This window comes from Lissotriton helveticus, chromosome 4_1 (assembly GCF_964261635.1).
Source record: "Lissotriton helveticus chromosome 4_1, aLisHel1.1, whole genome shotgun sequence".
Taxonomy (NCBI): Eukaryota; Metazoa; Chordata; class Amphibia; order Caudata; family Salamandridae; genus Lissotriton; species Lissotriton helveticus.
The window spans coordinates 446,365,985-446,381,870 of record NC_136063.1 but is presented as its reverse complement, the minus strand read 5'-3'; the positions used below and the strand labels follow the sequence as shown (position 1 = coordinate 446,381,870).

Sequence of the window (15,886 nt, the reverse complement as noted above, 5' to 3'; positions counted from 1 at the left end):
ACGGTTGGACTACGGCAACGTCCTGTATGCCAGCATTTCTCAACAACTGCTGGCCAGACTGCAAATAACCATGAACGACGCCGCAAGACTAATTTTCAACAAACCAAGAAAGACCCACGCTACGCCACTCCTTCGTAAGCTTCATTGGCTGCCAGTAAGGCAGCGGGCTAAGTTCAAGGGCTTATGCATTACGCATAAAGCCCTGTATGGGCAAGCCCCGCAATACATCAGAGAGCGTCTAGTCCCGTACGTCCCTACCAGAATTCTGCGATCGGCGGATGCCGCACTTCTGGCCTGCCCTCGGTTCAAACTATCATCCCTTGGAGGACGCGCATTCTCACACATATTTCCTATAGTCTGGAACAATCTACCCGAGAGCCTGCGTAAGGAATCGAGTCTATTACCTTTTAGGAAAAAGCTGAAAACGGTGCTATTTCAGGAGGCCTGGGGCACGGCCTAACTGGTCCACCTTCCCGTATTGTGTGCACCCTCTGACAAGCGCTTAGAGACCTCTGGGTGATAAGGCGCTCTACAAATATAAATACAAATACAAATCTGTAACAATAATGAACTGCAATGGCAGAGGACAGAAGGAGCGACCCACAATGAGGCTGGAGAGACTCATCCACTCATAAAAGTCTGGGACAGCAGAGAGACTCCACTGATTCTAGAGCCACTGTCTTCTGAGACACCACTACAAGGTTCTCACATACTGAGTGGCACCAACAGGATTCACAGGCCCAGCATGGGGAAGGACTGAGCTGAATTCAGAATCGGAAACATCAGAATGCTCTATTGAATCTTTGAAATCCGCTGACATTTAAAATCAGAGTACAGGTGAGACTTCTGTAGGTTGACAGAGAAGTGGTGAAGAAGAGTCATGGGACATTAAAGGTGGTCTGTGACCAACACTGGGGACCCCATCTTCACCCGTAAGTCAAAGTATGAAATTATGAGGACTCCTGCCCTCCTCCAAGCTTACGCTGGTACACTATGCTGATAATAGCCAGCCCATCTTAAAACCAGAGGATTACCTGAACCCAAGACCTGCAGACTCAGTGAATGCACCTTAGCTGCAGTAGAGCAGTGGATACCAAAACTCCATCTTAAATCTTAAATGTGACTGTTCTAAGAGCAAGCCAAAATTATGACCTTAGCCTCGGGAGGGAGGGCTGCAGCCAGTCACATCAATAAAGGTAAACAAAAACTTTGGTGGGATCATGGAATCTAACACTTAACTCCAAAGCCAAGTCAAGAAAACAACCAACTATTCATTCAATAGGATGGGAGTACAACGTTAGCTTTCGCTACTTATGCATTTTCCCCAGCTTACAGGTATCACTAGCTCTAGTGTTGTCACATCTTTATTAAACCAATGGTCTCTACACTGATTCTCTAGACACTTAATAAGAAACAAATCCAGAATGCTGCATCCTGACAAGTGCTAACCCTGAACAGATGGGATAACATCACCTCTGTACTTAAGGCTATACACTGGGTACAAGGCACATGATGAAACTCTTCCAAAGGCCTCTCCACTGTTCACCAGGCATTTCTTGCAACAGGACCAGTCTTCTTACATTGCATACAAACATATACAAAGGAGAAATCTCAGATCCATAAAGACGGCAGATAATCCTTTTTCAAAGCCTCCACATTGTGGATGATGACATTCTAAATAATGTGTTTATGCAACATGCTCATAAGCTCTGCTCTGCTTTGTGTGTATGAAAAACAGTACATTTCACTGAGTTTTCAAGAATGTCCTTGATGAGAAGTATTACACTGAAAAATTGGCAACAGCAAGTGAAAGACTAAGGGCAAAACAGACTGCTTGAGTGGTAAAAATTGACCCAACAGGATGAAAGGTCAGCAAGTTACCAGGTAGGAGAAAGGGGTGGGGTACAGTAACTGCTCTACCAGTGCATTTTTACAAAGGGATCTGAAAAGACAAAATCTGAGTCTTCACCCGGACTGCTTCGCCATTTTGTGGAAGTTTGTGTTTTGAGTGAGTAAGATTCTACGCAATTTCGTATGATATGTAACTTGTGTTTCCTACACCTTACTAGACATTTTCATATGCTTAGTGAACAAGTTGGAGCCTTGCACTGTTCTATAAAAATAATTAATTATACCAAGTGCCAAAGATCTAGTACTGCACACATGAATATTGTATGGTAGCATAATTACCTTTGTAAAAGGTAGGGGCTCCTAGAGGGTCTCCAGGAGTCCTTCCGTTAAGTTGTCTCATACCTTGAGTACATAAATACTCCATAAGCATTCGTCCCTTGTTTTCTGGCTCTGGATTGAATGAATAGGTAGCGTTAATTCAATTTACCAACAAAATGTTGCGTCCCTAATCCTAATCATTTTATTTATTTTAATTTCCAATTGTAAAAACAAAATCACCACCTAACCACACAACTCGCGTGCAAATAACACTTATAAAGTTACATATCCCCATAGAGAGCTTTATGGATTGTGTTAAAAGTTTTAATGATTTTATTCCTTTTACATGTTAACAACTTGGGACACATCACTCCTACGAGGTAAACAGCCCTTATTATGAACCAGTCACCCCGCATGTTGTTACAATGCGGTTGTTACAACAACCGTGTTGTAACAATACATACCATTACCCCGCAAGGAGTTACGACTTGCGGAGGGGGGAGAAGGTGTTGGATTTAAAATCCAACACCTTCGCTACTGTCCGCACAGACTGGAGTTGGAATAATAAATTATACTATTCCAACATCGAGCAGCCCCCTCCGCAAGTCGTTGTAACAACTTGTGCGGTAATGGTATGCATTGTTACAACACAGTCGTTGTAACGACTGTGTTGTAACGGCAAGCGGAATAAAGAGGAATATTCCGCCTAAGAATACTTCAGCATGATTTGAAACAAGCATTTACAATGCAATAGGTCTCTCAATTACATTATTTTGAGCAATTGGCATTGTAAATGACATTTTTTTCCCTTCATGAAACATTAAGCAAATGTTGTTATGCAAAATGGCAATAGCTAACTTTTTTGTAACTGCAAAATCTATTGCATTGCATTTGTACTAGTGTGAGATATCGGTATTGTAAATGGTACTGGCTTTTATTAATGTGATTTTTTTTTAACATAAATATAATGCCTTTAAAATGTTAATACCCACCCATTTTGGAATAAGCCTGATCACCGCTGTGTAATAAGTACTTTGAGTGGATATTACATATACTCACCCATTCTGTAACAAGGACTCTGGATATTAGATTGCTATTACTGTAGATATTGGTGTGAGATCACCATTACTGCAGACGTTGCTGTGAGATCACTATCACTGCAGATATAGGTATGAGATCACTATTACTACACATATATGTATGAGATCACTTTTACTGCACATATAGGTGTGAGATCACTATTACTGCAGATATAGGTGTGAGATCACTAGTACTGTAGGTATAGGTGCATAGATTGTTTTGTATGCCCGGGAAGGTTAAGTGGCGTGCCCAGGATCACAGGAGGTTGACCTGATGCCGGGACTGGAGCCCGATTCCCCAGTTCTAAAGACAGCAGCTCTCGCCCTTTGTGACTATACATGTCTCAAAAGAACTGGTACTCACGCTCCCAGAATACACATCTGCTATACGCGCGGGTGCTCGCCTATTAAAAATATTGCACCTTGCTCAGAAGTGCAGGTACTCGGTGCCCGACAATAGCTGCCCACTGCTCCGGGGATGCTCTACACGGTGTTGTTGGTGCACCTTTAAGGTACCGGAGCAGCTGTCTATACAGTGCCATGGAGGGTGTGGACAAGAGTATGGGTATAGCTCCTGATCCGTCAGTGTTCAGGCAAAAAACGTAGGAAATACCTGTATTTCCTTGTGTTTTAAAGGTGTGTAAAGAAAGTATGTCCAAAAAAACGTGACTGCGCATTCTGGTGAGCCCATACACGGCACTCCTTGGTATCTGCGATGATTGCAGTGGTAGAAGTGGGCGGGGATGGAAGGGCACGGCGTGCCCCTACTTCTAGAAAATATTCCAGTCCGTTCCCCTACTTCTTGCTTTCAAAAAAGTATCCGGGGACGGCAAGAATAGTTCTACCTAATAAAAACGATAACTTTTTTCTTTCAGCTTTCAGGGCCTGCTCGCACTTCTCTGCTGTACTCCAGAGGCTGCAGCAGCCCCTCCCTGAGCTCTCACAGGCTGATGGCAGGCCCATTGTCATTCCGATTGAGGCTGATTAACCCCTTTAGAAGGACAATGCGCCCGCCGTCTGCCTTTAGCATGTCATGTGCCACTGAGAGTTAGTGATTACAGAGGAGCTTTCCCTGAAAGAGCGCTTCGACACCTCGTTGGGGGTAGCAAACACTATATAAATGCAATGACAATACAATGATTGTGTCATATTATGTGAGAAGACCTGAAAAAAATGCCTTTTCTGTGTATAGGGTTAATCTCATTTTTTTTCACTGATGCACTGAAATTTTTTTGCACTGTTCCCCAGGAAGGCAACCCAGTACAATCTAAAGAGACTGAGAAAAACTATTTGTCTAAATCTCCTCGTAACGGGCCTGTGTGCTGGGAAATCTCTCGTTGTGACGCTACAGTGGCTCTGACAATATGATCCCCCTTGACACCCATACGACCAACTTTTCATGACTTTCCATCACTCACAGCACAATTGAGGCAGGGCTTTAAGTGGGATGAAAAAACTGGGGGGGCTCTCAAAGGGACGTGGCCGATATAATTAAGGATGTGGCTTAAAACATTTATGCTAAAAATGTGCCCAGCGTAATGTGCTGCCCGACTTGTATTTTGCTGCTTCTGTTATTGCCTCCACATATATAATACAACAAGTAACATTACGCCTACAACAAGCCAGGACTATTGTCTTTGTCAAAGATTTTTGGTTGGAAAAGATAAATATACTACATTCATACAACTATGGCTTTGTTGTATATAATATTGAAAATGCTTTAGTTTCCGATTGAAAATGCTTAAGTTTCCAATTGAGGCTGATTACCCCCTTTCGAAAAACAATGCGCCCGCCGTCTGCCTTTAGCATGTCATGTGCCAGTGAGATTGGAGTTAGTGATTACAGAGGAGCTTTCCCCAAACAGAGTACTGTGGGGAATTTGCCACCTTGTGTATCTTGTCAATGTTGTACACAGAGTGAACTGGGCAGGAGCAGTGACGGGACAGAAGAGGCGACAGGAAAGGAGAGGTAATAGGGCAGGAGAGGTGACTGGGCAGGAGAAGTAACGGGCAGGAGAAGTGACGGGCAGGAGAAGTGACGGGGCAGGAGAAGTGACGGGGCAGGAGAAGTGACAGGCAGGAGAAGTGACGTGTCAGGAGCAGTGATGGGACAGGAGAGGTGACAGGAATGGAGAGGTGACGGGGCAGGAGAAGTGAAGGGGCAGGAGAAGTGAAGGGGCAGGAGCGGTGATTAGGAATGGGCAGGAGCAGAGAACGGATAGGGGCAGTGAACGGACAAGAGCAGTGAACGGGGCAGGAGTAGTGATGGGACAAGAGAAGTGATGGGGCTGGAGCGGTGATCGGGCAAGAGTGCAGACCGAACAGGAGCAGTGAACGAGCAGGAGCAGTGAACGGGCAGGAGCGGTGACGGGGCAGGAGCGGTGACGGGGCAGGAGCGGTGACGGGGCAGGAGCGGTGACGGGGCAGGAAATGTGACGAGGCAGGAAAAGTGACAGGCCAGGAGCAGTGAAGGGGCACAAGAGGCAAAAGGAAAGGAGAGGTGACTGGGCAGGAGAGGTAACTGGGCAGGAGAGGTGACGGGGCAGGAGAGGTGACGGGGCAGGAGAGGTGAAGTGGCAGGAGAGGTGAAGTGGCAGGAGAGTTGATGGGCAGGAGAGGTGACGGGGCAGGAGCGGTGAAAGGACAGGAGCAGTGAACGGGGCAGGAGCAGTGAACGGGGCAGGAGCAGTGATGGGACAAGAGAAGTGATGGGGCTGGAGCGGTGATCGGGCAGGAGCGGTGATCGGGCAGGAGTGCTGAGCGGACAGGAGCAGTGAACGGGCAGGAGCAGTGAACGGGCAGGAGCGGTGACGGGACAGGAAATGTGACGAGGCAGGAAAAGTGACGGGCCAGGAGCAGTGACAGGGCACAAGAGGCAACAGGAAAGGAGAGGTGACTGGGCAGGAGAGGTGACTGGGCAGGAGAGGTGACTGGGCAGGAGAGGTGACGGGGCAGGAGAGGTGACGGGGCAGGAGAGGTTACGGGGCAGGAGAGGTTACGGGGCAGGAGAGGTGACGGGGCAGGAGAGGTGACGGGGCAGGAGGGATGACGGGGCAGGAGAGGTGACGAGGCAGGAGAGGTGACGAGGCAGGAGAGGTGACGAGGCAGGAGCAGCGACGGGGCAGGAGCAGCGACTGGGCAGGAGCAGCGACTGGGCAGGAGAGGTGACAGGGCAGGAGAGGTGACAGGGCAGGAGAGGTGACTGGTAAGAAGAGGCAACAGGGCAGGAGAGGTGACTGGGCACAAGAAGTGACTGGCACGTGACATGACAGGTAGGTGATGTCATGGGCAGGGGAGGTGACGGGGCACGAGAAGTGACGAAGCATTAGAAGTAATGGGGCAGGAGCGGTGATTAGGCATGAGCAGGAGTGGTAATTGGGCAGGAGCGGTGAACGGGCAGGAGCGGTGAATGGGCAGGAGCGGTGAACAGGCAGGAGTGGTGAACGGACAGGAGCGGTGAACGGACAGGAGCAGTGAACGGACAGGAGCAGTGAACGGACAGGAGCAGTGAACGGGGCAGGAGCAGTGACCCGGGCAGGAGCAGTGACCCGGGCAGGAGTAGTGAACAGGACCGGAGAAGTGACGGGACAGGAGAAGTGACGGGACAGGAGAAGTGACGGGACAGGAGAAGTGACGGGACAGGAGAAGTGACGGGACAGGAGAAGTGACGGGACAGGAGAAGTGACGGGACAGGAGAAGTGTCTGGGAATGAGAAGTGACGGGGAATGAGAAGTGACCGGGAAGGAGAGGCGACCGGGCAGGAGAGGTGACCGGGCAGGAGAGGTGACCGGGCAGGAGAAGTCACCGGGCAGGAGAAGTGACGGCTGGAGAAGTGACGGACTGGAGAAGTGACCGGGCAGAAGAAGTGACCGGGCAGGTGACGTGATGGGCAGGTGACATGACGGGCAGGTGACGTGACAGGGCAGGAGAGGAGAGGTGACCGGGCAGGAGGAGTAATGGGGCAGGAGAGGTGATTAGGCATGAGCAGGAGTGGTAATCGGGCAGGAGCAGTGAACGGACAGGAGCGGTGAACGGACAGGAGCCGTGAACGGACAGGAGCAGTGAACGGGGCAGGAGCAGTGAACGGGGCAGGAGCAGTGAACGGGGCAGGAGCAGTGAACGGGGCAGGAGCAGTGAACAGGACAGGAGAAGTGAACAGGACAGGAGAAGTGACGGGACAGGAGAAGTGACGGGACAGGAGAAGTGTCTGGGAATGAGAAGTGACGGGGAATGGGAAGTCACAGGGAAGGAGAGGCGGCAGGAGAGGTGACCGGGCAGGAGAAGTCACCGAGCAGGAGAAGTGACGGCTGGAGAAGTGACGGACTAGAGAAGTGACAGGGCAGAATAAGTGACGGGCAGAAGAAGTGACGGGCAGGTGATGTGACGGGCAGGTGACATGACGGGCAGGTGACATGACAGGCAGGTGACGTGACAGGGCAGGAGAGGTGACCGGGCAGGAGGAATAATGGGACAGGAGAGATGACGGGGCAGGAGAGGTGACGGGGCAGGAGAGGTGACGAAGCAGGAGAAGTGATGGGGCAGGAGCAGTGATTAGGCATGAGCAAGAGCGGTAACAAGGCAGGAGCGGTGAGCGGGGCAGGAGCGGTGAGCGGGGCAGGAGCGGTGAGCGGGGCAGGAGCGGTGAGCGGGGCAGGAGCGGTGAGCGGGGCAGGAGCAGTGAGCGGGGCAGGAGCAGTGAGCGGGGCAGGAGCAGTGAACGGGGCAGGAGCAGTGAACGGGGCAGGAGCAGTGAACGGGGCAGGAGCAGTGAACGGGGCAGGAGCAGTGAACGGGGCAGGAGCAGTGAACGGGGCAGGAGCAGTGAACTGGGCAGTGTGAGAAGTTGGCCTGATATATGATGTCCACTATTCTAGTGGGTACCTTGCACCAGTCCAAACAACCCTTATGGTGATGGTTGTAAAGTCAACCTTATAGACCAGCTATCCTAGTTGTAGCATGGACAAAGCAGTTTTAGGCTAAAACTTCAGAGAGCATGTGAAGCCAGCTGTTTTACCATATATAATCCCTTGAATACCAAATGAAAGGACACCACACACGGTATATATCAAATATATATGTATTATTACTAACTCATCCCCTCTGCACTCTTTATGAGGTCAGAGTTCGAGATACAGCACAAGTTACTCAATAAGCATACTAGAAGTTTCACAAATACAATTCTGCCCCACTGGCCTAACTAACCATATACTGAATAAGTGGTATAAGAACCACTTCAGGAAAGGTGAGTAGGCCTAGGGCCTAGGAAATCGCTGGGGCTACACTGAGCAACCAAGGGATTGGAAGTAGGAGGCCCACGGGAAGCGTGTGCAGTGTCTAAACACACACGCAGGTTACCATAGAGTTTCAATGGGAACGTAAAAGTTACGAAGTAGTAGATTTTGGACACTTCCGGATGGACTACGGGAAAACCCTGTTAAACTAGAACACTTGGATAGTTAATACCCACGGGAGCACCGGAGTACTCGAGTTACCTCACCCAGGGAAGCCGGGTGCATAGGTGTTCTTTCGTGTCGGGTTTCGTCGCTGTTTCCTATGGAGAGCTGCAAGAAAGTGCTGCAGGCAACCAGGAGAAAAGTGTCCGGGTGGATCCAAGGGTAGATCGGAGTCGAGAAGAACCTGAAAGCAGAGGGGGCAGAGTCTGGGTCACTAGCCAGTGACCAGGAAGGGACCAGGAAGGAACAAGGCGATGTCGAGATGCAATCAGGTGAATAGGTGAAGCTTGTCTCTGCAGCCACGAGGACCAGGAGGCGTCGACGATGACCAGGAGCTGGAGTCGAGCTGTCCCGTGACGGATCTAGCTGTTGGCGGTGTCGGTATCCAGATTGGACCCAACAAAACTTGGCAAATGCAATCCACGCAGGATGGGAAGATTGGCTTCAGTTCAGACCAGCAAGTCTGGGGAGCTTCTCCTTCACAGAGAAGCTGGTGCAAGCCCGGAGCAACCAGGCAAGCAGTGTAGTTTTACAAAGATGTCTTCAGAGGGCCTACTAGCCAACGGGCTAGCAACCGCGAAGACGCATTGAGCTGAAATACAGGCACAGGCCCCATGCGGCACTCGTGGAGTGTGGAGGGCTGAGCTTCGGTGCAAATGCTGCTCGGGTCTGGGGCTTCTCAAACCCTAATGCACAACTTCAAGGGTACCTCTGAAGCTGCACAGGTAGCAAAAAGCAGGTAGTCCAGGATATCCGGTCCCACGTCTCTCGTGTCCGCCACGGGTCTCAGTTTTGCTGTGGATGTGGGTCGGAGTCAGAGAAGTCTGGAAGTCCAGTTCCTGCGTCGCTAAGTCTTCAGGTTCTAGCGGGAGCGTCGACAAAGCAAACCGGCAAGTTACTGTTGGTGCCTGTTTGCACAGGGTGGTCACTCCTTGACCACAAGGGAGATGTCTTCAGTCTTCCAGTCGATATGGAACGTCGAAGGTCCAAGAGCTTCGTTTCAGAGTTTCTTTCCAGGATAAATCTAAAGTCTCTAGACACAGCTCCTAACTTTATACTAAACTAAGGGGCTGGATTACCTGCTAGGTCCCTCCTATGGGTGGAACCTGGGAAGTGGGTGGTTACACAACTTTCCGTTTGTCCAGTTTCACGCCAGAGCTGGGGCTGGAGTGCCCCAGCAACTGGTTTGAACCGGGCTATGCATGGAGTACCTTGTGTGCCGACGGCAGCAACGAAAGGGTTAAGGTAACATGTTGTTCCTGCTTATATTTCACACGCTTTACATAAACCTGTATTCCCTATAAGTGTTTGCTTTTTCCTGAATTAAACCTCAAATAAACATGTTTATCCATTGTTTTAATTAAATAACGTTATCAGCTGTAACTGGTCAGTGAAATGCTAAACGTACAAAAAATTGGTATGTTTTGCTATTTCTAGCCACACCCCTGACTCCGCCCACTGATTCAATCTTTGGTTATTCCTGCCCCCTGATTCTCCACCCACAGTTCCCCTACTTTTTATTTCCCACTTCGACCACTGCATGATTGAGATCTAGTCTCATAGGACACCACACATCGTTCCACATACACCGACTCGTGTTGGGGATGTCCCGGTTACAATAAAAATGTGCCCAGTAAGCTCCTTGGAACAGGGTGTATCAAATACCAAATCTGAAGTAAATGCACACACTTGAAGACAGGAAGCCTTCAGGTCCAACTGAAGCTAAGGGGAGGTGAGCAGAGGAAACTTACAGGCTCAAGTAATAGTTGAGGACTGTGCAAGCTCACCTTTCTTGATTTGAAAAAGCAATGGTTCAGCTCCTTAACCCAGATAGCCCTGGGCTTCTCCTCAGTACAGAAAACAGTGGTTAGCTGTGGCTTAAAAGAACAAATAATTTTGGCAGATGCAGTAATCATCCACAGTAGTGCCACTTCTCCGCCTGGGCTTCTCCTATGCAGCTGAACTGATGCAAAGTTTTAGTTCATTGACCAGATGTCCTTAGACTGGTTCTTCCAGGCAGCTGGACTTTGGAACACTTCTCAAGGATCCGTCGGGGGACTGAATCACATAGCTAGAGCAGTCTTGACAGTTAGACCCAAAGTGGTTGGGAAGGCTTCTGTTGACAGTGTAGTTCCTGGTAGATGGAACGTCTCTAAGAACTCTGGCAATGTGCAGTGAATTTCAACCAGGGCTGAGTGTTGGTGAAAAGCTTGTCACCTCTGCAGGATTGTCAGGGACAAGGATTACAAGGCCTTGCCAATCATCTTAGGCGAATCCCAGCTATAAAACCAGCCTGCCCAAGACAACCTGCTCACTTTTGATAAAATCTGCACACAGAACTTTGTGGGATGCTGGGCCTGAGTGGCAGCCCAAAGGACATAAAAGGGATTCACTGATTGGTCTCATCGCAAGGGCACAGTACACTAAACAGTGATTTCGATTTTTGGTTCGTAAAAAAGAGTGGAAAAGAACAGTCAAAAGAATAAGTAACCTGTGGATGTTTCTAGAAGGTCACAGTGTTTAGAGGGCTACTTTCCAGGAACTAGTGACAGATCCTTCTCTACTTTCGAGAGAAGAAGGTGTACACCACAGAGGAGCCCATAGAAATATCTTAGAACATTAGAGAATCGATCATTGTCAAGTCGGCAAGAGTGTGTGAGAATTTGTGAGAAAGTTTGTATCACTCCTTGGTGATACTTTGGATTCTTCCCTATGAGGTAACAAAGAGGAGCATATTTTGAGACAAAAGTACTAGAAACAAATCCTTACTTTGGTTACAACAGCACCAATTGAAGAAAAATTGAAGAAAAAGCATGCTTGTATGCCTACGTGCACTCTTGTCAAAGGACTACTCCTTGTGAAAATATTACTTATCATGGCTGGTTACCTCTCCCACCACTAGGTCCAACATGTTGTGTGGTGGCAACAGTGGAGTAAGTGTATGCAGGCTCAGTTGCCCATGTCAAATAAAGGATACAACTAGATTATGCAATGCAGACGTGAAGACCAGTGAACTCCAGCACTTTCCATTTCAGCAATGAACAAGTAAACACACACAAACACACACAGGTAATTTGTACATGTTCAAAACCGCGTTGAAGGCCAAGGGCCACAGTTACCGAAGACTGAGGTATCTGGTAGACAGTGTCTTAACAGGAGATAAAATGGCCTGTGACCCGGACGAGAAAACATGTTGCCACTATCATCAGTCCCCAAACGGTAGGTGTAGAGGGAAGAAGCTATTCTGCAAAATGGGAGAACATGTGGTGTGCCCCTCTCCATTATCAGAGCCCAATTGTGATATCTCTATACAGTTGTACAGTGAACATCTCCAGGGGCTCACATGTTCATCACACTCGCTGTGGAGGAAAACAAACACGGATGCCCAGCAAACTGACAAAGGGGAGCACGGCCTTACAAAGCCATGCAAAATACTTGTGTTCAAATACCTAGCTTAAACATCGAACTGGTTCATCAAATCACTGCTTGTAAGAAAAATATCTACATTAGGAATCTTATCCTCATGCATAGCTTGCAGTCACCCAAACATATAGCCATTAATAACATTTCTAATGTATACCTGGCTTCTCTGCAGTGGTTGATAGATGACCCTCTTATTAATCTTGGTGCAGTTGTAATACAAATGCAAAAAGGTTTTCACCTAATGGCATTAGGCACACCGCTTCATAAATGTGAAAGTTATGGAATGCAAATGTGTAAAATTGCTACTTGAAAAACAAAATCCCTAATGAGCTCTAAAGCCTCTCCCTAAAGGTGCCCAGCACTCTGTTGCAACATAAATAAAACATACGTGCTTATCTTATCCACTACAAAAAATGCTTCATCTGTTGTGCATCATGTCACAATGCGCATTAATGTTAAAAAAAGATACTTTGAAATTGGTTTCTGCAAAACAATGACACACAAGAAATTAAAAACTGTTCCATCATTTTTACAGATTAATGTTTCAAGTAAAAGAGTGGCTGCATTCCTCCCAAACAATAAGCCACAAACAAAACGCATTTGTAAATTTAAAATTGGATATTATATACCAAATGGCAGCAGCCTTGTTGCTTCATATTCTAGGAAGAATCTAACTCTGGCAAAATTAGCTTCTGCTTGCCACACCTGCCTTCTTTCAACACACAATTTTATAAAGATACAGAATAGCCAAATGAGGTTTTCCTACTGTACGTTCAATAAACCATGTGACTCTTAAAAAGGTATTTCTAACAGATCAGAAGAATTGTGCAGGACAATGTCAATAAGCAAAAGAAAGTAAGAAAGCACCAATCTTTTACTTTTGTTTATTAACTGCCCACTCCAGTCCATCGTTGTTAACCCCTTCGATGCTTATGACTAGGCACAGTGGAGCTGTGCTCATGACGAGCTGAGCTGGTCATAACTGCCGCGGCCCTCCCAAGCGCGACGAATTCGCCGCCTGTGCGGGTATTCTGAAGGGGTGGGCGGAGTCACGACGAGTCCAGCTCGTCATGAGCACAGCTCCACTGTGCAGCATGACGGGCTGGACTCGTCATGAGTACCGAGGCGCCGCACCCCCACCCCCCCCGCACTGCGGGGGAATTTGCCCCGCTTAGAAGGGGTTAAACTCTTAAGTGCATCTGTCATAAAGTAACAGCCTGAAAGGATAATGTAACTTACCCAATAAGCAGCTGTTCTTGGCATGTTGAGCTGTAGATTCACATGCTTTGCATACTCGTGCCATGTAGTGTTGGGTCCAGATGTTTGCGAGTTTTTTTTTTTTCTCGAATTAGTCTTTCCTAGTCACGAGGTACGGTGGCTCCTCCTTTTGTTAGATTGTTTTCCCGCAAGAGGGTGCGAATGAAGTAAGTAAGTGTAGTATAGAGATGGCCATGCGTATAAATGTATAATGAAGAACTGCAACAACTACAGGTACCCGGGTAGGCGGGTGGGTGCATGTGAATCTACAACTACATATCAAGAACAGATGCTTAGTGGGTAACATTATCCATTCGAGGCATGTGTGCTGTAGATACACATGCTTTGCATAGACTAGAAAGAAGTATATTCCCAAAGCGGTGGCTAACCTGTGGATGCTGCATTTGTTTAAAATTGTGTTTTAAGTACTGCTTGGCCTACATTTGCTTATTAACGTGCTAACACATCTACACAATAGTGTTTGGTAAATGTGTGTGGTGTAGACCATGTAGCTGCCTTACATATGTCAACTAGAGGAATATTACCTAAAAAGCCACAGAAGCCCTTATTTCGTAAATGGAATGCACTCTAGGGTGTATGGTTAAAGTTCTTTTAGCTTTAGCGTAGTATGTTTGAATGCATTTAACAATCCATCTTGCAATACCAGATTTAGAGATGGGTGTGCCTTTGTGAGGTGGAGCAAATGGAACAAACAGCTGTTTTGTTTAGCAAAAGTCTTTTGTCCTATCTATGTAGTACAATAAAGCTGTTTTAACATCAAGAGTGTGAAAAGTGTGTTCTGCTACAGAATCAGGTTGAGGAAAATACACTGGTAACTCAGCCGATTGGTTTATATGAAAAGTAGAAACCACTTTGGGGAGGAATTTGGGGTTGGTGCGAAGAACTTTCCTGTCTTTGTATAGTTGAAAGAAGGGTTCTTCCAAGGTTAATGCCTGAAGCTCACCAACTCTCCTTAATGATGTGATCGCCATGAGGAAAGCAACTTTCCATGAGAGAAATTGCAAAGGGCATTTGTGCAATGGTTCAAAAGGTGGACCCAAGAGCCTTGTGAGGACAATGCTGAGTTTCCATACTGGGGCAGGAGGAATCCTTGGTAGAATTACTCTTTTCAAGCCCTCCATGAAAGCTTTGATTACTGGAACTCTGAATAGTGACAGATGATGCCTGTTCTGCAAATACGCAGCTACCACTGCGAGGTGCAAACAAATAGGTGTATAAGCTAATCCAGTTTGCTGTAATTGTAACAGGTAACAGATAATGTTTTGTATGGAAGCATCTAAAGAATTTATTTTGTCGTTATTGCAGTAGACAACAAATCTTTTACACTATGCTGCGTAGCAATCTCCGGTGGTAGGCTTTCTTGCTTCTTTTAGAATATTCATACAGTCTGGTGGTAGGTTTAAATAACCAAACTCTATGACTTCCGGAGCCAGATTGCGAAGTTCAGTCCTCCGGGATTTGGATGTCCGATTTCTCCATGGTTCTGTGTGAGGAGCATGGAGGTGAGGTGCAGCTTTTGATGTGGAACTAGTGACAGCTCCAACAGGGTGGTGTACCAGGGTTGACGGGCCCATGGGAAGCTACTGGAATCAGGGTGAGGGATGTTTGCCTGAGTTTCCGAACCAGATACAGAATGAGTGGGAGAGGTGAAAAAGCGTAGGCAAATGTCCCTGACCAGTTCATCCATAGGCAATTGCCCGTTGAGAGCGGGTGTGGGCACCTGGAGCCGAAGCTTGGGCATTTTGCATTTTCTGCTGTGGCAAATAAGTCTATTTGTGGGAATCCCCACTGTTGAAAATATGGAAGGGGAACTTGGGGATGAAGTTCCCACTCGTGAATTTGCAGTCTCCTTCTGCTGAGGTTAGCAATCTGATTATTTAGTCCTGGGAGGTGTTTTGCCAGAAGATACATTTTGTGGTGGATTGCCCAATTCCAAATGGTTTGAGCAAGCAGTGACAGTTGGAGAGAGTGTCCCCCCCCTTGCTTTTGCACATAATATATTGCTGTCATGTTGTCTGTTTGGACTAGGACAGTTTTACGTATGAGGCGAGTTTGAAAAGCTTTGAGCGCTAGAAAAACTGCCAGGACCTATATATAGTTGATGTGGAGGCTATTGTGCTTGTTGCTCCTTAGGCCTTGTATTGTGTTATCTTGGAAATGGGAACCCCAACCCGTCAGAGATGCGTCTGCTGTGAGCACAATCTGTGGAATAGGGTCGATGAAAGGCCATCCTCTTGATACATTTTGTGTGTTCCACCACTGCAGAGAGCGATGGGTATGGCCGTCTACCAACACTAGATCTGTTAATTAACCCTGCGACCGATTCAACTGACATGCCAAGCACCCTTGTAGTGGATGCATGTTAAGTCTTGCATGGGGTACAATTGCGATGCAAGACACGCCCATTCCCAGTACTTGCATGAACACTCTGGCTTGTAAGGCTTGGTTGGACTGAAACTGTAGTATTATAGCCAGAATATTGTGA

The 15,886-nt window shown here is 47.5% G+C and overlaps 1 protein-coding gene across 2 annotated transcripts in view; it reads right to left on the bottom strand.

The window, feature by feature from the left end:
• VIRMA (vir like m6A methyltransferase associated) overlaps positions 1-15,886 on the bottom strand; it is a 731,013-nt gene that overhangs the window by 72,234 nt on the left and 642,893 nt on the right. The window contains exon 24 of one of the 2 annotated variants that reach the window (XM_078687022.1): positions 2,191-2,301. The exons of the other annotated variant lie outside the window; for it this stretch is intronic. Coding sequence (XP_078543148.1) covers positions 2,191-2,301 — 111 coding nt within the window. The remainder of the gene's footprint in view (positions 1-2,190; positions 2,302-15,886) is intronic. 2 annotated transcript variants of the gene reach the window in all.